Source organism: Copidosoma floridanum, unplaced genomic scaffold (genome assembly GCF_036245765.1).
Source record: "Copidosoma floridanum isolate Cflo_tuat_1 unplaced genomic scaffold, Cflo_Japanese_pri ptg000019l, whole genome shotgun sequence".
In the NCBI taxonomy this organism is placed as follows: Eukaryota; Metazoa; Arthropoda; class Insecta; order Hymenoptera; family Encyrtidae; genus Copidosoma; species Copidosoma floridanum.
Genome location: NW_028321896.1, coordinates 7,497,186 through 7,520,181, shown reverse-complemented (window position 1 = coordinate 7,520,181; position 22,996 = coordinate 7,497,186). Strand labels below are relative to the sequence as shown.

At 32.5% G+C, this 22,996-nt stretch overlaps 4 protein-coding genes across 4 annotated transcripts; 2 read left to right on the top strand and 2 right to left on the bottom strand.

The window, feature by feature from the left end:
• Positions 1-537: 537 nt before the first annotated feature.
• Positions 538-2,287, top strand: Tektin-C (Tektin C). The gene is made up of 6 exons (XM_014350588.2): positions 538-638; positions 748-1,038; positions 1,118-1,390; positions 1,461-1,683; positions 1,781-2,002; positions 2,145-2,287. Exons 1-6 carry the CDS (start codon positions 538-540, stop codon positions 2,280-2,282), a joined length of 1,248 nt encoding a protein of 415 aa, XP_014206074.2. The 3' UTR covers positions 2,283-2,287.
• Positions 1,556-3,790, bottom strand: LOC106637703 (AH receptor-interacting protein). The gene is made up of 6 exons (XM_014350589.2): positions 3,594-3,790; positions 3,303-3,482; positions 3,059-3,227; positions 2,804-2,990; positions 2,576-2,718; positions 1,556-2,503 (listed from the first exon to the last, which is right to left on the bottom strand). Exons 1-6 carry the CDS (start codon positions 3,663-3,665, stop codon positions 2,301-2,303), a joined length of 954 nt encoding a protein of 317 aa, XP_014206075.1. The 5' UTR covers positions 3,666-3,790; the 3' UTR covers positions 1,556-2,300.
• A 511-nt stretch (positions 3,791-4,301) lies between these two features.
• On the bottom strand, positions 4,302-9,807 carry LOC106637689 (retinoid-inducible serine carboxypeptidase-like). The gene is made up of 9 exons (XM_014350564.2): positions 9,736-9,807; positions 7,864-8,102; positions 6,939-7,166; positions 6,733-6,843; positions 5,660-5,882; positions 5,339-5,491; positions 5,164-5,241; positions 4,816-4,970; positions 4,302-4,658 (listed from the first exon to the last, which is right to left on the bottom strand). The coding sequence occupies exons 1-9, from the start codon at positions 9,791-9,793 to the stop codon at positions 4,599-4,601; spliced, it is 1,305 nt and encodes a 434-aa protein (XP_014206050.2). The 5' UTR covers positions 9,794-9,807; the 3' UTR covers positions 4,302-4,598.
• A 2,233-nt stretch (positions 9,808-12,040) lies between these two features.
• On the top strand, positions 12,041-15,725 carry Psa (puromycin-sensitive aminopeptidase). Its single transcript, XM_014350563.2, has 5 exons — positions 12,041-12,223; positions 12,331-12,575; positions 12,665-12,815; positions 12,901-14,366; positions 14,454-15,725. Exons 1-5 carry the CDS (start codon positions 12,095-12,097, stop codon positions 15,073-15,075), a joined length of 2,613 nt encoding a protein of 870 aa, XP_014206049.2. The 5' UTR covers positions 12,041-12,094; the 3' UTR covers positions 15,076-15,725.
• Positions 15,726-22,996: the final 7,271 nt, after the last annotated feature.

Sequence of the window (22,996 nt, the reverse complement as noted above, 5' to 3'; positions counted from 1 at the left end):
TCTACAGCGATTGAGCGTATAATGTGTTATTGAAAAAAAAAAAAAAATTATTACATGCGAATTAAAAAAAGTACCAGGGAATAAAGCAACCATCTATGTAGTAAGAATTAATAAACAATTTCAAATTCCAGATCTTAATTCATGAGTCTCTACTGTGTTTATGATTCTTTATAACTACTTTACACAGTTGTAATAAAAAGTCATAATTGAAATATTTTTATTACCGTCAACGATTATTTTACAAAAGTTATTCATGTATTAAATTTATTGTTACGTAGTATTAAATTATGAAATTGCCATCCAGGTTGTGTTGTTTGATTCCTAAGCCTATAGGCTGAGTGCATACTCACATTTTACAAATAATTATTCACACAGACAAATGGCACCTGTTCTCATAAGGTTGCAGGTGTACGGTTTCCCTAGAAACCGTAAACGATAAAACATACATCTTGGACCTTACAAAATTATTTCGTTCACTGGTCGACTTTTCCAAGGCTTCATTTACCTCGATAAATTAATAATTTCGACTTTAAAAAAATGGTAAATTCAATAGTTGAAGGAAAAACCGAGCCCAACTCGACAAATTTGGAAAACTTCAAGTTTACCTTGCACGATTGGTACACCAGCAATTGTGCTAGGTACGTACGTAATATACATATATTTTATACACCAGGGAGCACACGATTTTATGGATCTTCCAAAAGCGTAAAACTATTGATTTTACGATACAACGTCATTGTTTTACAGACTCCATTGTTCCGAAGCTCAACGTAATTTGGCTCGTCTAATCATCGCGAAATCCGACAAAGTATGCGAACTCACAACCGAAGCGGTCAAAGCCAACCGAGACAATACCAATCACCAGTTGCAGCAAAGAATAGAACACATTGAATTTTGCAAAGACGAGCTCGAGCGGTACCGCAACGTTTTACCCTTGGAAATAGACACCCTTCAAGTTTACAGGGAACGCCTGACCAATTCTCTGACTTCGTTGAGAAAAAATGCTCTCGACATTTGTCTAAAGTGCTTGCTGACTAGGTAAAGGCCTTATTTTTTTTTTGTTGCTTCAGTTAGTTTGAAATTACCCAGGTTTTGAGCTATGCACATTTATTTCCAGGGAGCACCGGTTGGGAGTAGATTTGGCGATCGACAAGGTGGAAACGGAGCTGCGCAAGGAGTGCGAAATTATCAAGTGCGCCGATAAATTGATGTCCAACACCTTGGACCAGACTCAAGAGCAAATTCGTCGGCTGAAGGCTACATTGTATTTCATCGACCACGACATTGAAGACAAGGAAAATAGTTTGCGCATCGATAGGCACAATTTGACTCTCAAGGAAACCAGTCTTCATCTCAGTATTTACCAGGGGAAATCTGCTTTGGAATCTTCGTACGTATGGAGTTTCTCTTGGATTTTTTTTTTTACTTTTTTTTTTCAAACGAAACGATTGATTTGGCAGAGGCATTAGCATTGACGAATGGAAAATGCAAACGAGAAAAAACATAGATTCATTGAAACAAGATGTGGAGATCGCCAAGAAAATTCGTCCCCACATCGATCAAATACTCCAGCAAGTGATAACAAAATTGATTTATCAAAAAAATGCCACGGATGAAGCTTTTAGGCGCAGAATCGAAGAAACAAAGCTCACTAAAGACAAGCTGGAAGAACAGCACTCTGAGGTAACTGTTTGCAATAAGTCGACCAACTGTACATAGTATACAGGTGTGAAAGTCATTTGTTCGTGATCAAAAGAAAATTAATTTCAATGCTCAATAGATCATGCAACAGGCTAACGAAATGACGAGTAACATAACGCGTTTGGAGAAAAAAATTGCCGAGAAGGAGGGATTCCTAGCGCTGGCACACACGAGATTGGGAAATCGTTGCCAGAGGCCGGGCTTAGAACTAACTCGCGACGAAGTGGAAGAAAGCCTTGCAAAAGAAGTTTCTGATTTGAGGGAGGTTGTCATCTCGCAGCTTCAGCAAACGTTATTCGAAGTGAGTTTACGTAAAAATTTTATATACTCGTTAACAGCGATCAACGTACATTTATATATATTAAATATTTGTTATTATAAATACGATAGGTATATACAAATATAATACAAAAAGTTTACACTTAAAAATCAAACTCTTTCAGGCTCAAGCGTCACTTCGTTTTCTGTTGAAGATGCAAATGCAAATTGAAGAAGAAATCAATATAAAAACAAACACACTAAAAATCGATGAAGTTCATTGTATGTCCATGAGACAAAGCATAGATTATCACGTTTTTTAAACTCATGATGGTAACCTTTTAAGTACTAAACATATTTGCGAGTTTTTTGTATGCCTTATTCCTTTCTTTGACTGAAGCAGCAAACGCTTGCAACTCCTTATTTATACCGTGCTGAAGTGATTTATCTAGCTCTGCTGCTTTAGTTAAATCCGCAATGGCTTCTTCCTCATTCCAAACTCCGATATGCGCTTTTCCTCTTCTGTACAGAGCTTTGACATTGTCTAAAAGAATTTTTGTACAACTTACTGAATAACGAATTTGTGATCAGATGCATTCATTTGCAGTATACTAACTTGGATCATATTTCAGCACTGTAGTGCAGTGCTCGATCACAACATAGTACTCTTGATTTATCAGTTTGCATTGAGCAAAGTTTAAAAGTAAGGGTAACTTCATACTATTCAGTTCTAGCCATTCCGTATCATTTGGCTTTTCTCTTGTAACAAAATAAATTATTGATACATTAAAAACTAAATAAATAGTGCCACATACAACCGACAAGTCATCATTATTAGACTCACGCCAGCATAAGCTGTTCTATTATTCCAATTGCTTGGGCATAAATGTTTGCCGCTGCTTCGTACTTTTTGTCTCTGAATAAAGCATTTCCTTTTTCTTTATAAACTGGAATAATTTTCAATTTTTCGTCTTCCGTCATTTGCCATGATTCTTTATCATATTCGTGAGGTAAGATCACATCTAGTAATTCTACGAAAAAAATGTTACCTAGGATGACGAAAAAAAAAAAAAAAATTCAATTGTAGAATATCTTTTACCTATGGTAAATTCCAAATTTTGAGCATTTTTAATGAGATCGTCTAAATCAGGGTAACCTATTCCTTCATTCTGCAGCGTTACACCACAACAGTGATGACTACGTTTTTCCCCCTTTGGTTTATCAGCTTCTCGCAGAGTCTTGGATACAAAAGGGTACGCTGTGACCAACTAAATTTAAGCGATCGATGAATCAAAACAACTAACCACCTTTGTAAAGTGCAATAAAAAATTGTACATAATTACACTTTTATCAACAGTAAAAGTTGCAACTTCGTTTACAGACATTTTCTGCACAATAGCCTCCCAAACTTCGAGTTTGAACTGTTTGCCTAGAACCAACTCCATTGGCTTGCCCATTTTTTTGCTGTCATCGATGACAGTCTTGTCTGAATCACATTTTGTTGTTTTAAAGTGGAAAATCACCTTTAAAAAAAAACAATACAAGAAACATCGATTGATTCTTATTAGTGTAAAGCACAGAAAATTTGGTGTTGAAGCGTCTCCCAAAAATAACCTATCAGTGAGAAAACTCACCTTAGTTCCGGGTATAAACGTAACTTCTTTGTTTCCGGTATGAAGTACTTTCTTAACGATTAAACTATCCATTTCGAGAAAAGGAAAAATAAATCAGCTTGATTGTCAAACTTTAAAAGAATAAGAAGTGCAAAAGTCAAGCTTTAAGCTGTAGTGTCAATGTCATATATATATAAATGTTTACGTTCACACCAGCTGTCTAGCAGACACACCACTATGTGAGCGCTCTCTCTCTCTATTCACTTCGTTGCGCGGGAGTCGTTTGAAAAAAAAAATGGTTCATTTTGACGAAACAAATGACATTTCGACAATTATAAAGTTTTTCAAAAGTAAACATCATGGATGATCGGCTCAATTTGCATCGTCGCTGTTTTCAATTTTTTTATTAATAATGTTTTAATCGTTGATTGAGGGAAGGATCCATCATGTTATGAACATAATCAATTTTTTATACTCTACATTTACAGTCAGTATCGAGAAGAAATGTAAAAAAAAAAAAAAAAATTTACGTTAATTATATAATTATCAAAAATACGGTTACCAGAAGACAATTGGTTGATTGGAATAATATCATCGGTTTGTATTGTTTTGAAATTTATTAAGTGTACACCGTATTGATGATGGCGATTTGAAATTTATTTTAAAATTTTCTCCTTTTTTTTAAATCTAATTACCGACTTAAAGAACAAAAACTCTTGGATATGTGTTAACGCTGATACTATTTATAAGTATCGGTGAAGTGAATTCCATAACTTAAAAATACGTTTAAAGTAAAATATGTATAATAGTGTGTAGTAATTAAAAATATGAAATGTATTTAAATACGTTTATCGTCTTAACAATTGTTTACTCACGTTTTTTTTAAAATTTTTATAAATTTTATTTCAACAAATGTAAAACTAGCAAATAATTTTAGGCATGTCTCAATATTGTTTTTAGCTTCAAAGAATGATTTTTTTTTTTTTTTAACAAAAGTAATCGTTGTGATGTTTTTTCCATATGTTTTTACTGGCCAATCAAATGTTTGAGAATAGCTGAAGTGGCTGCAGGGTTATCGGAAGGTACCTGTAATAAAAATACATATATATATTTACTACAAGGGGAATGTATAATTATTATACCTAAGTATCAAGTTAATTCCTTCTTTTTTATACTAGAAATATGTACATATTGCAAAAAAATTCATCCAAAAACATGTTTACAAATTTTTAAAATTTATTACCATGTGTCCAGATCGGCTGACCCAGATGAAGCTGAAGTTATTGTACTTTTTTATATAACCCTCAATAATATTGTTAACGGTCAATGGTGACCTTATACTTTTTTTCCAATCATCGATGTTGTTCCATTTTAGTTTTTCAACCCACAGTAATGTTCCTGCAAAATAATTTTTTTTTTTTTCAAAGGATTAAACGGATTTATCAAATAATTTAAACTTTTGCTCATTATTTGTTGGTTGGTTGGTTTTTTTTTTTTTTTTTTTTTTTTTTTTTTATCAAAATAGTTATTTGTAATCAGTACAATTTTGTTTTATTCGAAATAACAGTGAATCAAAAGGAAACAAATTTACCTGGTGTGTCAACAATCAAATCCAAATGTCCAGTGTAAACACATACTTTGAGATCGGTTTCTTCTAGTAAACGGTCAACTATACGTCGAAAAATTTTTTAAATAAAAATCTGAATATTAAATTGCACACACATTTGAATTTTAGCACGAAAATGTAATTAGCTGCTCAATAATACCTATGTGAGTGACTGGTTTCATGAAATCCTTAGAAAGATAACTGAAAACTCTGTTTCCCTGTGCACCCCAGGATACGTTGAGCTTGAGAGTATTTTTTACCAAACCGTTCATTAATTTATTCAAGGCAAAATCGTCATCAACCTCAACTCCATCTGAAAAATTAATTTTTACTTTTTCTCTTGGTGATTTTAAAATAATTAAATTACTCAAATTTGAGCCAATGATGCGTATGGTAATGATGCGATGACATAAATTAATTATTTTCACGCAACGTGTATTTTATATATTTCCATTAAGGTTCGTGGTGGGGGGAAGAATACCTCGAGTTTCTGCTTTCGCGAGATCTTGGGCTGTTTTTTTGTAATAGCTTCTTTTCTTCGTTAAAATATTATAAAAGTCAATGCCACCGGTTTCCGCTGAAATAACATTTTCCGTACTAGACCATAGCGACGTAGCTGCCAACCATTTTCCAGCATCCACCGCCGCCTTCGTGTCCATGGCTGACTTTTGGATTCTTTTGAAGCCCTCCGTGTCAATCATACCCTAAACCATATCGTGCGTTACAAAAAAAAAATTTTCTACATGACGTCTTCTCAGGTGTCACTTTTGTTTTTACCAAAGATGAAAAAAAGTCATAGCCAATTAAATAAGCATGGCAAAATTGGCATATAAAGGTTCTTCAATTTCTTGTTATTTCAATTTTAAATTTGATTAATTTAGTTGTTGTTGTAGCTGGCTTCGTTTGCTCGTATATTTTACACTAATTATCAATTTGAAAAAATTTTTTTCCAAATTTAAATCAGCGAAGCTAATAAGTATATTTGGGTATTGACGAAAAAAAGTGAATATTAAAATATTAACTTATGATTGTAGTTTCAAACTATAGTTTAATTATTGAATATGTCACTCAGTAAATAAATTTCATTTAATTTGTCAATAAATCAAATTCTCGAAAATGATGAAACAGGTTGTTTTTTCACAAAATGTAAATACTCTTAAAAAGTTATTAACCGAGTATTCGATGTTCAATCGTATAAAATAACTTTTGTTAAAGAATTTTAAGGCTCATTTTTTCGGTATCTAAAATGGATGAGTTTATTGAATAACGCAATGAGGTTTTCATTCTCACCTGAATCATATAAGATATTGAATATTAAAAAAACCCCTGCAAGAAATAATAAATATTTTTTTGACAAAAAAAAAAAAGAAATGGCTTACAATGACCTGCGTAAGAAAAAAAAAATTTTGTTGCTTTGCCCACTGATTTACAGAAAATTTAAAATATTAAACTGTCATTAATTAAATATTGAAAAATCAATGTCCCTCATGAAATGGAAATTCTGCTTTAAAGCTTGCTTACATGTTTGAGAAATAAAACGATCAATTTACTCACTGTTTTCAAAAGAAATGGGGCCCACGTAAGAACACTGTCAATCGGTGAAATCCAACTGTCACCAAGCCCGACACCCATTAACTTGCTGTCAATGGTACCCGATGTTTGTGCCTAAAGTTAAAAAGGTGGAGATTTTTTTTCTCCTCAGTAAGATAAAACTTTTTTATTTTACTGCCAAAAATATTGTTGAATCCAATTGCGTTTACCTTGTACCATTCAAGAGCGAATTCCGCAGACATTTTTCCTCCGTAAGACTCACAAGTAATGTAAGTTGGAGTGCTACGGAATTTCGGAAATTTTTTAAAAAACTGTCTCATCGTTTCCACTAAGTCAGAGGCGATCTGAGCGTTTGTTGTGGCATAAGCATTATTTTCGACGTAACTGAAACCAGTGCCCACGGGGTTGTCGATGAAAAGTACATTGTAGTCTTTTACCTGTACTTGAAAATAACTGCATTGTAACTTTTTTTTTTTTGTTACATTGTCATTTGAGAATTAAATACATGATTGATGTTATGTTACAATCAACATTGTTGTGTTAATAACTTTGTAGGTACACTACTTTGATAACACATTTCTTGTGAAAAAAAAATTTTTTTTTTAATGATTTTAAAACATTTGTTAACATTAACAACCAATTGATAATTCTTATTGTATGTACTGAGAGAAAAAAGTGATAAAAATTAAATAGCAATTCCAGCAAAAATTACCATTCCGCACAGTAAATCGGATGCAAGCTGGCGAAAAAGGAAAAAAATTACCATTTTTAACAGTAAAGGTTATTGTTTTAACAGATAAAAATTGTGGTTCGAAAAGTAAAAATTATTATACTGGAACAGTAAACCTTAATAGCATCGGTTAATAAATTTTACCTGCCCGCATCGAAATTTTTACAGTTCTAACCATAATTTTAACAGTTAAAACAATAACATTTAATTTTAAAAAATAACAACTTTTTCCTTTTTTGCCAGCTTGCATCCGATTTATTGTGCGAAATGGTTATTTTTGCTAGAATTTCTCTATTATTTTTATTATTTTTTTCTCTCAGTGTAAATTTCGAGCGCTCGTACCTATATATTATGTACACTTGTAAATAATAAAAACAGAAAAAATTAGAATGAATGGTACGTACCCAAGTATAATTTCGTGGATTCATGTTGACATCGTAGGGCCCGAGTTCCTCAAAATTGCCGAATCCAGTGGATGAGGCACCTGGACCACCCTGGAGCCAAATGAGCAGAGGCTTCTCGTAGTGGCTTGCGACGTCCTCGTTCGTGGTGAAGTACAACCACCAGAACATGTGAGCACCCGGACGCACAGTTGAATAATCCCATTCTTGCTCGCCCGATCCTACACCGGCTCTGCCCTGAACTGATTTATCGAGATGACGAGTTTTTATTTACCCTCTATCATTAGGGTGCTGTAGTTCATTTCAATTTTTTTATCCTTAGGATGATATGATTTTTCTATCTTTTTATGGACGGCGAATCAAATATATATGGAAGTTGAGATGTATGGTAAGTGATGTAAGTCGAACAGGGGTGGCTTGCTGGTGTGTCATATATATATATATTTTTTTATTACAATTCTGTTAAATATTTATACGTTATAACAAAAGAAGTGTCAATAACGAAGAATGCGCGAAGCGTTTTTAACGTAACTGTAGGACATTTAAAATTCAGAATAATAAGAGTGGATGGGTGTGTGTGTATAATGTGTGCATAGTTTTTACTCACAATTAATCGTGTTGATTGTAACTGCGTCTGATATAATATTTTTCATCTACATATACATGTACACTTGTATACACATTCGTTTTTCTATAATAAATTCTACGAAAAATCATCCCTTGCGGAGTTAGGTATTGAAAACAATTAAAATGAAAGTTTTTTTTTAATGCCTCTCAAACTGAGTTAACTTTATTCGTTACAATATTATTTGAATTAAAAAGCTGATGTGGAAATTTTGATTTGATATATCATCCGATGTATCACATTTATAAACAGTAGAACAAAAAAATAAAATTAATCTCGAAGAAGCTCAAAAAATTTAATAAAATTTTGAATCCGAGCTCAAAGTCCATCCCCTTATTAGACAATAGGTATGACTTTTTTTTTTTTTGTAGATCTGCTTGTGTAGTTATTTTTGTTTGAACAAGTTATTCAAGAATTCAAAGCACACAACTGACCCAATTAATGATCTCCAACCCGCATGAACAACAATTAATATTTACGATTTCAGACAATGACCTCAAAGATAAAAGAAATGTATTGCGTTGGATAATTGTTTCATCTCTTTCGAAAACACTGTATGTTGCAATTTTTTTTTCTCCACTCGATTTTTCCTCTCAGGCTGTTGGGCTTAGAACGTTTTGCCTGTACAATACTAAAAATATACTATGGTTTTTTTTTTTTTTTTATAAATTATGACTCGTCACTTTACTCATTATTTACTATTTTTAACAAATATGTCATTAAAAAATACCATAAAATACCGATACCACGATACTTTTACAATGATTAGTGAAAATGGAAAAAATATGCTTCCTTACAATAAAACAGTTCGAAATGCTTAGCAGAAATGTACGAATCATTATCTTAAATTAAGTTAAAGATGTATAAAAAAATATGAAATATTTTAAAAAACAATTCAAATGATAATGAATTGTCAAAACAGATATAATCATGAACTTGAAAAATTTTTATTTACGAATACGTAATAATAACTTACCATAAAAACCACTAATAGTTAATTAAGACTTTAAAATTTAATGGAATACGTACAGGCATGAAAAAAGTAACTTTTTGTATAGCAAAAATCATTAAAAGAGATTTATATTAGATTATATTTAAAGATGTACCAAAAAAGAAATAGGATGTAGGGAACACTGAAATATCATAGCTCTAAGTATGATACTTACTGTCTCATATTTAAGGTAATACCAGGAGTAAAAAATATACTTTTATTGTCTAATGAACATGCAAATGAATGGAAATAATTTTACCATTTCCGAAGGAAAAAAGGTAGAGGGCGATAAAACCAGCGATGCTCGGGTGTGCCATTATTACTGCCACAACTAATAGGATTGACTAAATAAGAATAAAAGTAAAGACGCGCTACTTCCACTATATACCCGCACATCCACCGTTCTAATCTACGTAAGTACCGAGATAAGATTACATTGTATTTGAATAAAGATTTATCATTTAAAAATCAGTGCTCGATTTCTCTCTATTTTTTTCTGATCGTTGTGGTTTATAACAACAGATAAAAATAACGTATTCTTGATACTGTAGTGTATACGTATAATTTAATTTTTTTCTTGATGTATAATGAACATTTTTTCAAGAAATTTATATCTTCTTTTCAAAAGATACAGAAAGTATCAATCGTTAATAGTGAATCATATTAAATTATTTAAAAAAGTTAGTTAATTAAAAAGGATTGTTTATAGTCAAGATATATGTTAACTGTTAACATACACCTTTTTAATTTAAACATGTGTATGTTAACAGTTAACATATATCTTAACTGTAAACAATTCGGTCTCTCAGTGTATTAACAATAAAATAGGTATGAATAGGCGATTGAACTAGTTGTATCAGAAACGCGCGGTACGGTTTATTAAAAACAATTATGAATTTTTAATTTGAATGTCTTGGTAAAATAAGTATATTAAAAGTTTTAAAATTTTTTAAAATGAAAACGTACGTGTAGTGCACTATAGAAGCAGTTTATTGAATGCAGTTCTACCCAATTTATAACTGAATTTAACATTACTGTATTTAGATGTATTTGGATCATTTTAGAAAAACTGCCATATTTTCACGCCATACTTAAGATTTTTTGAATTGAATGTTTAGAATTTTTTAATCAAGTTATATAAGGTCCAAACTAGTTGGACCGCTTATTTTAAGTCATGTAACAGTTGATCTTTTAATGTAGGATATATACATATACACCCTATGAAAAGTATGAGTTACTTATGGAGATTTCTCCCAACGGACAAAACTTCATCTTTCGTACAGTAAACTTGATTCGTGTCGTTGGTTTACCACTAAGTTATTCGAAGTTGCTATTAATGGTATATTATTAGTATTAACTAAATAAGACAAACGTAAATAACAAAATTAGATCAGAAATTATTGCGTAATTAGGTATAATACATAAATTCCTGTGGTATCCTGAAAAAAACTCATAGTTTGTAAATTATAAAATAAATATAAAAGCTCAGTTCCTTGGGGCAAAGTTCTCCCATTGCAAAAAAATTAAATAATCGTGCATTAAAAAAAAGGTGCTCCTTGCGCAATGCCCTGGTTGGATGCGCACCAAGCGCGAACTCGATTTTTTCTACCGAGGGTGCAGTAAACGTCCAAACGTTAAAAAAACGCCCAAATTAGGAAAAAAAACATGTTTTTATATGGTGTAAAAACTCATGTATACGATCATTTTTTACATTATAACATTTATTTTTCTTGCAATATTAGCACAGAGACATAATATATGTTGTATACACTGGAATTTATTTTGAAAAACGTTGCAAAATAAACAATATTCTTTCTACGAAAACTATGAATAATTCCATCACATGTTTGACCATTCATCGCTTTTATTATATTGGACTATAATTTATTGTTTGTGTTCAAAATATTTCTTCAAGAGCATGTAGAAGTTCATAGCAAGCTTCCACAAAGTTTCAAATGGTTAAAAAAATATTTTACTTTTTATTTCTTTATTAAATCAAACGAAAATGGAACAATATTTTTTTTTAATAAAAAAAATCAAAATGATACACCGATGATTTGACTTATAATTGAGTTTTGAAAAATATGGAAAAGATTCTAAAAAATATCGAAATCGAACCTTTTGCATCTGCGTGTACTATTGTCAAAGATCTCAACTCTGATATGGCATTGGACGAAAATACATAAGATATTTTTAATCTCAAAAATTTGAATGGGATCAAACCAAAGTAAGTAAAATATCAAATTAATGAAAAATTTTTTCCTCTACAAGTTAGTATTTTTATTTTCAGCCTATCTTTTGCCGTTTACCAGATGTTGGCGAAACAAACTTAAAAACCTATTTTCACGGCAAATGACTAAGCTTTGATAATATTCACTATTTTTATCGTGATCTGCGGGTTTCAATCCATATTGTGTCAAAAATGACCCTTTGGACGTTAACTTTTAATTTCAGCGGTTTTTTATTAGGACATGTAAACCCATAGAATCTCTATATATATACCTACCTATACTCTTATGTGTATGGCATGGTCCTATATATAATTTACTTTAGCCCAGCCCACATTGTTGTTGTGGTGCATGCTAACAAATTCGTTAATTATCAAGTAGGTAATAAACATGATGAGCACCCAAGCGAGGCCTTTTCAGCGGCTACCTGGCAATGTCAAACCCATTAACTACAAGACCGAAATCGAACCCGACATAGATACCTTTACTTTCAATGGTAAACAAGACATCACTGTTGAGGTTAGTCGATTTAGAGTCACAGCCAAATCCAAAAATTTAGTTTATTAGCCATTAAAATTTTGGGTAAAATGAGACTGTACGACGATTAATTTGCTACATTATTTCAGATCTTGGAAACTACTAATTCAGTTACCTTCAACTGTAATGAAATCGATATCAAGTCAGTTGTTTACGTCAACAGTGGTGGAAATAATGTTGAGTCCTCATCCGTCAACGTTGATGAACAAAACGAGGTGGTCACTGTTACTTTCCCAGAAAGTTTACCCATTGGAGGAACTGGTGTTCTCCGCATGGAATTTCAGGGACACATTAATGATAAGTTGAGGGGTTTCTATCGCAGTAAATACACTAGGTATTTTACATTTTTATTTCTCTTTTTTTTACTAGTTAGTTATATATTTTGTCCGTCATTATCATCAATAAAATATTATTTTGGTACAGTACTGATGGAACTGAAAAATATGCAGCAGTCACACAATTTGAAGCCACAGATGCACGAAGATGTTTTCCCTGTTGGGATGAACCTGCCTTGAGAGCCACATTTGATATTACATTAGTTGTACCAAAAGATTTACTGGCCTTATCAAATATGGTTTGTTTTTGGGGAGTTACTCTACAAGCAAAAAATATCAAGTTATACGTTTATTCACATTACGTGGCGTTTATTTTAATTTCAGCCTGTCAAATCGAGCACACCAGTTGCCTCATCAAATAAGATTTGTCATGTATTTGACACTACACCAATAATGTCAACATATTTAGTGGCCATGATTGTTGGAGAGTTTGATTACATCCAAGAATACGATTCAGATGGTGTTTGTGTGCGAGTATACACTCCAAAAGGAAAAACCGAACAAGGTGTATTTGCTCTTCATGTAGCCTCCAAAGTACTTCCTTACTGCAAGTCATATTTTGGAATACCATATCCATTGCCGAAAATGGATTTGATCGCGATTCCAGATTTCGCAGCTGGAGCTATGGAGAATTGGGGATTAGTTACTTACCGCGAAACTCGTCTTCTTGTTGATCCTGACAATACTTCAGCAGTCTCCCGGCAGCATGTGGCCTTATCCATTAGCCACGAGCTAGCTCACCAATGGTTTGGTAATCTTGTTACCATGGAATGGTGGACACACTTGTGGCTGAAGGAAGGGTATGCTTCATTCCTTGAGTTTTTGTGTGTGGACCTTCTCTTTCCAGAATACGACATTTGGACGCAATTCGTCACCGACATGTACACCACAGCATTAGAATTGGATGCTCTTAAGAATAGTCATGCCATTGAAGTGCCAGTTGGCCATCCCGATGAAATAGATGAAATTTTCGATGACATTTCGTATAATAAAGGTGCATGCGTCATTAGAATGTTGCACTCTTATATTGGGGATGATTGTTTCAGAAAGGGCATGGCTCTTTATTTGAAGAGACACATGTATGCTCATGCCAAAACAGAAGATTTGTGGCTTGCTCTTGAAGAAAGTAGCAACAAGTCAATTCGCCATGTGATGTCAAGTTGGACGAAGCAGCAAGGTTTTCCCCTTCTCACGGTCTCCGAAAAATCCTGTGATGGAAATAAACGGGTACTGAGCGTTTCACAAGAAAGGTTTTTAGCAGACGGCTCTGTAGATGCAAATAACAGCTTGTGGGTCATTCCCATAGCAATAAGCTGTTCTGACAATCCGGACAAAGTTATAAAGAATGAAATCATGGAGACTAAGACAAAGGACATAGAAATTGAAGGTGTAGCTCAAAGTGCCTGGATTAAGGTGAATCCTGGAGCAGTTGGCGTGTACAGAACGCTGTACAGTAATCAATTGCTGGAATGCTTATTGCCTGCCATTGAAAATCAAAGTCTACCACCTTTGGATCGTCTTAATTTATTGAATGACTTGTTTGCATTGTCACAGGCCGGGAAAGTTTCATCTAGTCAAATACTAAAACTGTTAAAAGCATTTAAAAGTGAAAACAATTGTACAGTGTGGACCAGTATTAGAAATTGTTTAAGCAAATTTAGCGTTCTTTTGGCCCATTTAGATGTTTACTCAAAGTACAAATCGTTTGGAAGATCACTTCTACAGGATATTCATGATTATTTAGGATGGGATACAAAGGACAATGAAAACCATTTGGATACCTTACTTAGGTACATAATAAAATTAATAAACTGACTGCCCTGAATGAAATTTATGATTTAGAAAACAATATTTTATTCTTAATTACATTTTTGCAGATCTCTAGTTCTAGGCCGCTTAGTGGCTTTTGAAGATGAAGCTGTCATAGCGGAAGCCAATCGACGCTTTGAAGCTCACATCTTTGGCAAAGCTATTTTACCTGCCGATCTTCGAAATTGTGTTTACAGGGCGGTATTCGCTAGTGGAGGCCCTGACATGTTTGAAACGTTTGTGAAGTTGTATCACGAAGCCGACTTGCACGAAGAAAAGGTCAGAATTCTTTGTGCCCTCGGCGCGACGAACGACAAGGATATGCTAAAACGCGTACTTGAGTTCTCGATAAGCGACGAGGTAAAACATCAGGACATGCCAATGGTTATAATGTCTGTTTCAAGCTCCTATGAAGGCCGTGTTATCGCGTGGAAGTTTTTGAAGGAAAACTATAGCCTATTGACCGAGCGCTACAAGAGCATTTCCCTGCTCGCGGCAATCGTCAAGTGCACTTCCGAAAAATTTGCCGAAGAGAGCTATGCTCAAGAAATCGAGCAATTCTTCAAAGCCAACCCTACCAAGGGAATTGAAAGAACTGTGCAGCAGAGTATCGAGAACATTAAACTGAATGTTGTTTGGTTGAAAAGAGACGAGAAGGCTATACGCGATTTTTTAGATAATATTGATTAGAGACTTTTGGAATGTTGAATGTTGGAACTTTTTATCATTTATGAGAATTTTGATGAGTCGAAAAATTTTATCATCTAGAAACATTTGCATAGGATAACTTGAACAAAAATTGAAAATTTTTAAAAGACTGTGGATTTTTTTTTAGATTGCCGTAATTAAGTCAATTTTATATTGAGCATAAACAACTTAGAACTAGCACAAACGAATCAGTAGAACTCAAACAAAATGTTGGTACTTGTATGGAAACTCGACAAATGTTTTATTCATACAAAATCGTTCGTTGAAGCCATGCCATGATATACTACGCGAGGTGTCCTACTGTTGAAATAACATTAATTACACCACTTGAAATGAGTGAAAAAAATCAGAGCAAAAAGTGCAACATTTATGCATGTGATTTTGTATACTTTTGTGATCAAAACAAATTAAATTTAATGATCTGTATTGATACTTTTTAATAAGCAAATTTGTAAACTGGTACATAAAGAGTGCAGCCGGTGTTCGAAGTTATTAGTACCAACGTTAAACGATTCATTTGTTCCTAAAAATGTTTGTATTCAGTGAGTGAGAGATGACTAGTATTTTCATAAACTTAGTGTGTTGAAAAAGCATTTCCTTCAAAAAAAATTTTTTGTTTTTCAAACGACTGAGATGGTTCCGAATGTCAATTTATAAATCTTTACGAAAGGTTTATAAAGAAAGGTTTATAAAGAAAAATTTTTTTGATAAAAATAAAGTTTTTTGTCGAACTAATAGGGTTTTTATTTTATTGTGCATAAGATGATTTATTAGAATTTAATTTTATAATTGAATATAAGTATTTAAAGGGTTGAGTCTTGTGTGTAGAATCAATCGTAACAGTCAAGTAGTGTGCTATGGTTTTGTGCACAATACGTACAACTATTAAACGAAGTAACGACCATTTTTCATGTTTATTTGTTAGGAAACTACTTAAGAATTAAAATTTCCTGGACTGCAAATCAACATCTAATGTATACATTTCTTTTGAAAAAAATTGACTAGGAAAACTTACTATAGGTCCGCGTCCGTAGGGGAGGGTCTATTGGAGCCGATCTATTAGACCCTCCGCTCACTTTATACAAATTAACTAGGAAAACTTATAGGCTATTATAAATATGTCCGCTGCAGAGGGTCTATTGGAGCCGATTTATTAGACCCTTCGATTACTTCCTATGTATCCACTAGGCCAGTGTCCGCTGTGGAGGGTCAATATTAAAGCGGCTCAGGGGTGGTAGGTATTCCGTAACTTATTTTAACCGTGCACGGTTCACATCATCACATCTTCACATGTGAGAGCTTAATTATTTTGTAGCATAGGCTGATGTACAGCAAACTAGTAATTTTTGGATAAAAGGAAAATTGTAAACTTGCCGCAAATAACACAAAAAATGTCAACTTTTTATTTTATATTTTCAAGATTAGTTGCGGCTAGTTTATAATTGATAAAGTGACTTTACTGTAGATAGCAATAATTATTTGGATCAGCGCCATCTAGCGGTCTTGATTTTTTGGCCATTGGTGGCTCCTAAAATTCTCAATCAGAGCAATTTGGATTAGAGCCATTTAGCCAATTATAAACCAGCCGCAACTCATGGTGATGCTATAAAATGAAAAAATAACATTACATGTGTTTTTGGCGGCAAGTAAACAATCTATTTTTTACCAAAAAATTGACCTCCTATGTATTTATACTTTTGAAGATGAATTTTCGAGCAAAAGATAGATTGTTAACTTGCCGCCAAAAACACATGTATTGTTATTTTTTTATTTTATAGCATTACCATGAGTTGCGGCTGGTTTATGATTGACTAAATGGCTCTAATCCAAATTGCTCTGATTGAGAATTTTAGGAGCCACCAAGGCCAAAAAATCAAGACCGCTAGATGGCGCTGATCCAAAATAATTATAGCTACTTACAGTAAAGTATCACTTTAGTAGTTATAAACCAGCCGCAAATAATCTTATAAATAGACGATAAATAATTGACATTTTTTATGCTACTTGCGGCAAGTTTTTACATCAATATTCTACATATCTTATATGGCTCATAAAATCGACAATATTTACAAAATTACAATACTCTTGACCTTTTACCATTAAATCATGTAAGCACAAATTAATCAGACCATTAAAGAGACAACCGAAGAAAAAAGGCCTGAAAAAGAAGCACAGTCACACGAAAAGTCTCATACAAGAATGGAGCATTGGATCTCACTTGATCAGAGAGAAGGTTGGGTTCTTTGTTTACTTAAAACACTTAAAATTTACATCTCTGTAATAAATGTATTTTTCAATTAGTGAGATCTGATGCTCCCTAAGACCTTTTTTCTTCCGTTGTCTCTTTTCGACTGATTAATTTACGTGTATATTTGATCGTGATTTACGATTTCTGTAACACAAATTTTGTTATGTACATATTATATAAGTTAACTGTTTATTGGAAATCTAAATTTGAAGGGCTGTTCTTTCATTAGTTAATGGTAAAAGGTCAAGAGTATTGTAATTTTATAAATATTGTCGATTTTATGAGCCATATAAGATAAGTGGAATATTGATAGTTTTGGAGGTCGATTTTTAGGTAAAAGATAAATTGTAAAGCAATTTAAATTAAGTGAGATCCAATGCTCCATTTTTAGGAGACTCTTCCTGTGTAACTGAACTTCTTTTTTAAACTTTTTTTCTTTAGTTGTCTCTTTTGGACTTATTACTTTACGTATCTATTTAATCATTGTTCAAGATTTCTGTAACAAATCTTGGTATGTACATATTATATAAATTGATTGTTTATTTAAACTATAAAGTTGAAGGGCTGTGCTTCCATGAGTTAATGGTAAAAGGTCCAAAGTATTGTAATTTTGTAAATATGGTAGATTTTATAAGCTGTATAAGATAAGTGGAATATTTGTACTTTTTAGGGTCCATTTACAGGTAAAAGACATATTGTAAACTTGCCGCAAACAGCACGAACCTCGTTAACTTATTATAATCTATCTATAAGATTAGTTGCGGCTGGTTTATAGTAATCAAAGTGACTTTGCTGTAAATAGCAGTAGTTATTTGTATCAGCGCCATCTAGCGGTCTTGATTTTTTGGCCATTGGTGGCTCCTAAAATTCTCAATCAGAGCAATTTGGATTAGAGCCATTTAGTCAATTATAAACCAGCCGCAACTCATGGTAATGCTATAAAATGAAAAAATAACAATACATGTGTTTTTGGCGGCAAGTTAACAATCTATTTTCTACCAAAAATCGACCTCCTATGTGTTTGTACTTTTAAAGATAAATTTTTAAGCATAAGATAAATTGTTAACTTGCCGCCAAAAACACATGTATCGTTATTTTTTCATTTTATAGCATTACCATGAGTTGCGGCTGGTTTATAATTGACTAAATAGCTCAATTCCAAATTGCTCTGATTGAGAATTTTAGGAGCCACCAATGGCCAAAAAATCAAGACCGCTAGATGGCGCTGATACAAATAACTATTGCTATTTACAGCAAAGTCACTTTGATTACTATAAACCAGCCGCAACTAATCTTATAGATAGACGATAAATAGTTGACATTTTCTATGTTACTTGCGGCAAGTTTACAATGTATCTTTTACCTGTAAATTGATCTCTACAAGTAAATAAATATTCCACTCATCTTATATGGCATATAAAATCTACCATATTTACAAAATTACAATACTTCGGACCTTTTACCATTAACTCATGGAAGCACAGCCCTTTAACTTTATAGTTTAAATAAACAATTAATTTATATAATACGTACATTCCAAAATTTGTGTTACAGAAATCTTGAACAACGATTTAATAGATCCGTAAAGTAATCGGTCGAAAAGAGACAACTGAAGAAAAAAGGCTTAAAAAAGAAGTTTAGTCACACAGGAAGAGTCTCCTAAAAATGGAGTATTGGATCTCACTTAATGAGAGTTGTTTCAGACATACAGAATGTGAAAATTCATTATTTTATGCTAAGGATTTGCGTTTATTTGGATAATAAAAAAAATTTGTTAATCAAACATAGAGCTTTATTTGCTTTACATTTAACAAATAATTGATGATGATTATACAAGCAGCAAGTAGTTTTATATAAAAAATTCATTTTAATTAATCCTGAAAAATGTTGTAATGGTCCATGTTGGATTGAAAAACTTTGAGTCGCTGAAATCTGTAATATTTTTTTTCTTATGTACATATTATATATGTTACTGTGCAATATGTCACACATTCATGTTGTGAAGTTTGAATATACAATAATTTGACAACGCACAAGTTAAAAGTCTCAACTAGCATCGTAAATAGTAGAATATATACGTAAATTAACCAGTCTAAAAGAGACAATTAAGAAAAAAGGCTGTAGAGAGAAGCACAGCTACACCAAGAGTCTCCTAAGAATGGAGCATTGGATCTCACTAAATAAAAAATACTTTTACTACAAAGAAGTAAATTTTAAGTATTATAAATAAACAAAGAACCCAACCTTCTCTGATTAAGTGAGATCCAATGCTCCATTTTTAGGAGACTCTTCCTGTGTGACTAAACTTCTTTTTTAAGCCTTTTTTCTTCAGTTGTCTCTTTTCGACCGATTACTTTACGGATCTATTAAATCGTTGTTCAAGATTTCTGTAACACAAATTTTGGAATGTATGTATTATATAAATTAATTGTTTATTTAAACTATAAAGTTAAAGGGCTGTGCTTCCATGAGTTAATGGTAAAAGGTCCGAAGTATTGTAATTTTGTAAATATGGTAGATTTTATATGCCATATAAGATGAGTGGAATATTTATTTACTTGTAGAGATCAATTTACAGGTAAAAGATACATTGTAAACTTGCCGCAAGTAACATAGAAAATGTCAACTATTTATCGTCTATCTATAAGATTAGTTGCGGCTGGTTTATAGTAATCAAAGTGACTTTGCTGTAAATAGCAATAGTTATTTGTATCAGCGCCATCTAGCGGTCTTGATTTTTTGGCCATTGGTGGCTCCTAAAATTCTCAATCAGAGCAATTTGGAATTGAGCTATTTAGTCAATTATAAACCAGCCGCAACTCATGGTAATGCTATAAAATGAAAAAATAACGATACATGTGTTTTTGGCGGCAAGTTAACAATTTATCTTATGCTTAAAAATTTATCTTTAAAAGTACAAACACATAGGAGGTCGATTTTTGGTAGAAAATAGATTGTTAACTTGCCGCCAAAAACACATGTATTGTTATTTTTTCATTTTATAGCATTACCATGAGTTGCGGCTGGTTTATAATTGACTAAATGGCTCTAATCCAAATTGCTCTGATTGAGAATTTTAGGAGCCACCAATGGCCAAAAAATCAAGACCGCTAGATGGCGCTGATACAAATAACTACTGCTATTTACAGCAAAGTCACTTTGATTACTATAAACCAGCCGCAACTAATCTTATAGATAGATTATAATAAGTTAACGAGGTTCGTGCTGTTTGCGGCAAGTTTACAATATGTCTTTTACCTGTAAATGGACCCTAAAAAGTACAAATATTCCACTTATCTTATACAGCTTATAAAATCTACCATATTTACAAAATTACAATACTTTGGACCTTTTACCATTAACTCATGGAAGCACAGCCCTTCAACTTTATAGTTTAAATAAACAATCAATTTATATAATATGTACATACCAAGATTTGTTACAGAAATCTTGAACAATGATTAAATAGATACGTAAAGTAATAAGTCCAAAAGAGACAACTAAAGAAAAAAAGTTTAAAAAAGAAGTTCAGTTACACAGGAAGAGTCTCCTAAAAATGGAGCATTGGATCTCACTTAATTTAAATTGCTTTACAATTTATCTTTTACCTAAAAATCGACCTCCAAAACTATCAATATTCCACTTATCTTATATGGCTCATAAAATCGACAATATTTATAAAATTACAATACTCTTGACCTTTTACCATTAACTAATGAAAGAACAGCCCTTCAAATTTAGATTTCCAATAAACAGTTAACTTATATAATATGTACATAACAAAATTTGTGTTACAGAAATCGTAAATCACGATCAAATATACACGTAAATTAATCAGTCGAAAAGAGACAACGGAAGAAAAAAGGTCTTAGGGAGCATCAGATCTCACTAATTGAAAAATACATTTATTACAGAGATGTAAATTTTAAGTGTTTTAAGTAAACAAAGAACCCAACCTTCTCTCTGATCAAGTGAGATCCAATGCTCCATTCTTGTATGAGACTTTTCGTGTGACTGTGCTTCTTTTTCAGGCCTTTTTTCTTCGGTTGTCTCTTTAATGGTCTGATTAATTTGTGCTTACATGATTTAATGGTAAAAGGTCAAGAGTATTGTAATTTTGTAAATATTGTCGATTTTATGAGCCATATAAGATATGTAGAATATTGATGTAAAAACTTGCCGCAAGTAGCATAAAAAATGTCAATTATTTATCGTCTATTTATAAGATTATTTGCGGCTGGTTTATAACTACTAAAGTGATACTTTACTGTAAGTAGCTATAATTATTTTGGATCAGCGCCATCTAGCGGTCTTGATTTTTTGGCCTTGGTGGCTCCTAAAATTCTCAATCAGAGCAATTTGGATTAGAGCCATTTAGTCAATCATAAACCAGCCGCAACTCATGGTAATGCTATAAAATAAAAAAATAACAATACATGTGTTTTTGGCGGCAAGTTAACAATCTATCTTTTGCTCGAAAATTCATCTTCAAAAGTATAAATACATAGGAGGTCAATTTTTTGGTAAAAAATAGATTGTTTACTTGCCGCCAAAAACACATGTAATGTTATTTTTTCATTTTATAGCATCACCATGAGTTGCGGCTGGTTTATAATTGGCTAAATGGCTCTAATCCAAATTGCTCTGATTGAGAATTTTAGGAGCCACCAATGGCCAAAAAATCAAGACCGCTAGATGGCGCTGATCCAAATAATTATTGCTATCTACAGTAAAGTCACTTTATCAATTATAAACTAGCCGCAACTAATCTTGAAAATATAAAATAAAAAGTTGACATTTTTTGTGTTATTTGCGGCAAGTTTACAATTTATCTTTTATTTAAAAAAGAAGCACTGTCACACGAAGAGTCATCTTAGAATGGAGCACTGGATCTCACTAAATAAAAAATACATTTATCACAGAGAAGTAAATTTTAAGTTTTATGTTTATCTTTCGCCCGAAAATTCACCTCCAAAATTATAAATATTCTACTTATCCTGTATGGCTTATAAAATCGACCATATTTACAAAATTACAATATTCCAGACCTTTTATCATTAACTTATGGAAGCCTTTCATTTACAGTTTCAAACTAAAATACACCATATTCCTTTGACAGCTCTGAACTATTATCTTTAAATTTTGCCCTTCAATCTTCAAGGCTGGCGGCCGATATAGATATTTGGTTTTCAGGGCCCTGTCGTACTTTCACTTTACGAGGTCGATGTCGGACTATGGGTATCTGTTGTACCAACAATAGGTATTGTCTACGGTCGATGAGACATGGCCCTGCATCAATTGACCTTATCGGCCATTTAATATCGATATGACAGGAATTTTACATTTCCGTCTACATAGCAGGTTCCTGCGACAAATCTCTTATCGGTCGTTGCGCGAAATTTCATATGATATTATTATTTATAAATATTTTTTTTTTGTATTAGGTAAATTAGATTCGAGGTTCTGACCTCGAAAGAAGTATGAACATTACAAATATATAATGGTTATAAATATTAACGTTTGAATTGTAACCATACCTACATTGCCGGATTTGTACAATTTGTTCTTATACACAATACAAATATACAAATAAAGGACGCGTGTAAATATACATTTATTTGGTGGTAATCGTAATTTTAAGTAGTCACAATTATA

What these genes read in the sequence shown, in the direction of transcription:
- Tektin-C (XM_014350588.2), top strand. Translation starts at nt 538, where the DNA reads ATGGTAAATTCAATAGTTGAAGGAAAAACCGAGCCCAACTCGACAAAT. An exon ending in CTAAAGTGCTTGCTGACTAG is followed by an intron (nt 1,039 to 1,117) that starts GTAAAGGCCTTA and finishes ATTTATTTCCAG; the next exon opens with GGAGCACCGGTTGGGAGTAG. An exon ending in TGGAAGAACAGCACTCTGAG is followed by an intron (nt 1,684 to 1,780) that starts GTAACTGTTTGC and finishes AATGCTCAATAG; the next exon opens with ATCATGCAACAGGCTAACGA.
- LOC106637703 (XM_014350589.2), bottom strand. Translation starts at nt 3,665, where the DNA reads ATGGATAGTTTAATCGTTAAGAAAGTACTTCATACCGGAAACAAAGAA. An exon ending in CTTTTACTGTTGATAAAAGT is followed by an intron (nt 3,228 to 3,302) that starts GTAATTATGTAC and finishes GCTTAAATTTAG; the next exon opens with TTGGTCACAGCGTACCCTTT. An exon ending in ATAGAACAGCTTATGCTGGC is followed by an intron (nt 2,719 to 2,803) that starts GTGAGTCTAATA and finishes TTTTGTTACAAG; the next exon opens with AGAAAAGCCAAATGATACGG.
- LOC106637689 (XM_014350564.2), bottom strand. Translation starts at nt 9,793, where the DNA reads ATGGCACACCCGAGCATCGCTGGTTTTATCGCCCTCTACCTTTTTTCC. An exon ending in TTTGATTGTTGACACACCAG is followed by an intron (nt 4,971 to 5,163) that starts GTAAATTTGTTT and finishes ATTATTTTGCAG; the next exon opens with GAACATTACTGTGGGTTGAA. An exon ending in TCAGCCGATCTGGACACATG is followed by an intron (nt 4,659 to 4,815) that starts GTAATAAATTTT and finishes TTTTTATTACAG; the next exon opens with GTACCTTCCGATAACCCTGC.
- Psa (XM_014350563.2), top strand. Translation starts at nt 12,095, where the DNA reads ATGATGAGCACCCAAGCGAGGCCTTTTCAGCGGCTACCTGGCAATGTC. An exon ending in TACTGGCCTTATCAAATATG is followed by an intron (nt 12,816 to 12,900) that starts GTTTGTTTTTGG and finishes TTTTAATTTCAG; the next exon opens with CCTGTCAAATCGAGCACACC. An exon ending in CATTTGGATACCTTACTTAG is followed by an intron (nt 14,367 to 14,453) that starts GTACATAATAAA and finishes ACATTTTTGCAG; the next exon opens with ATCTCTAGTTCTAGGCCGCT.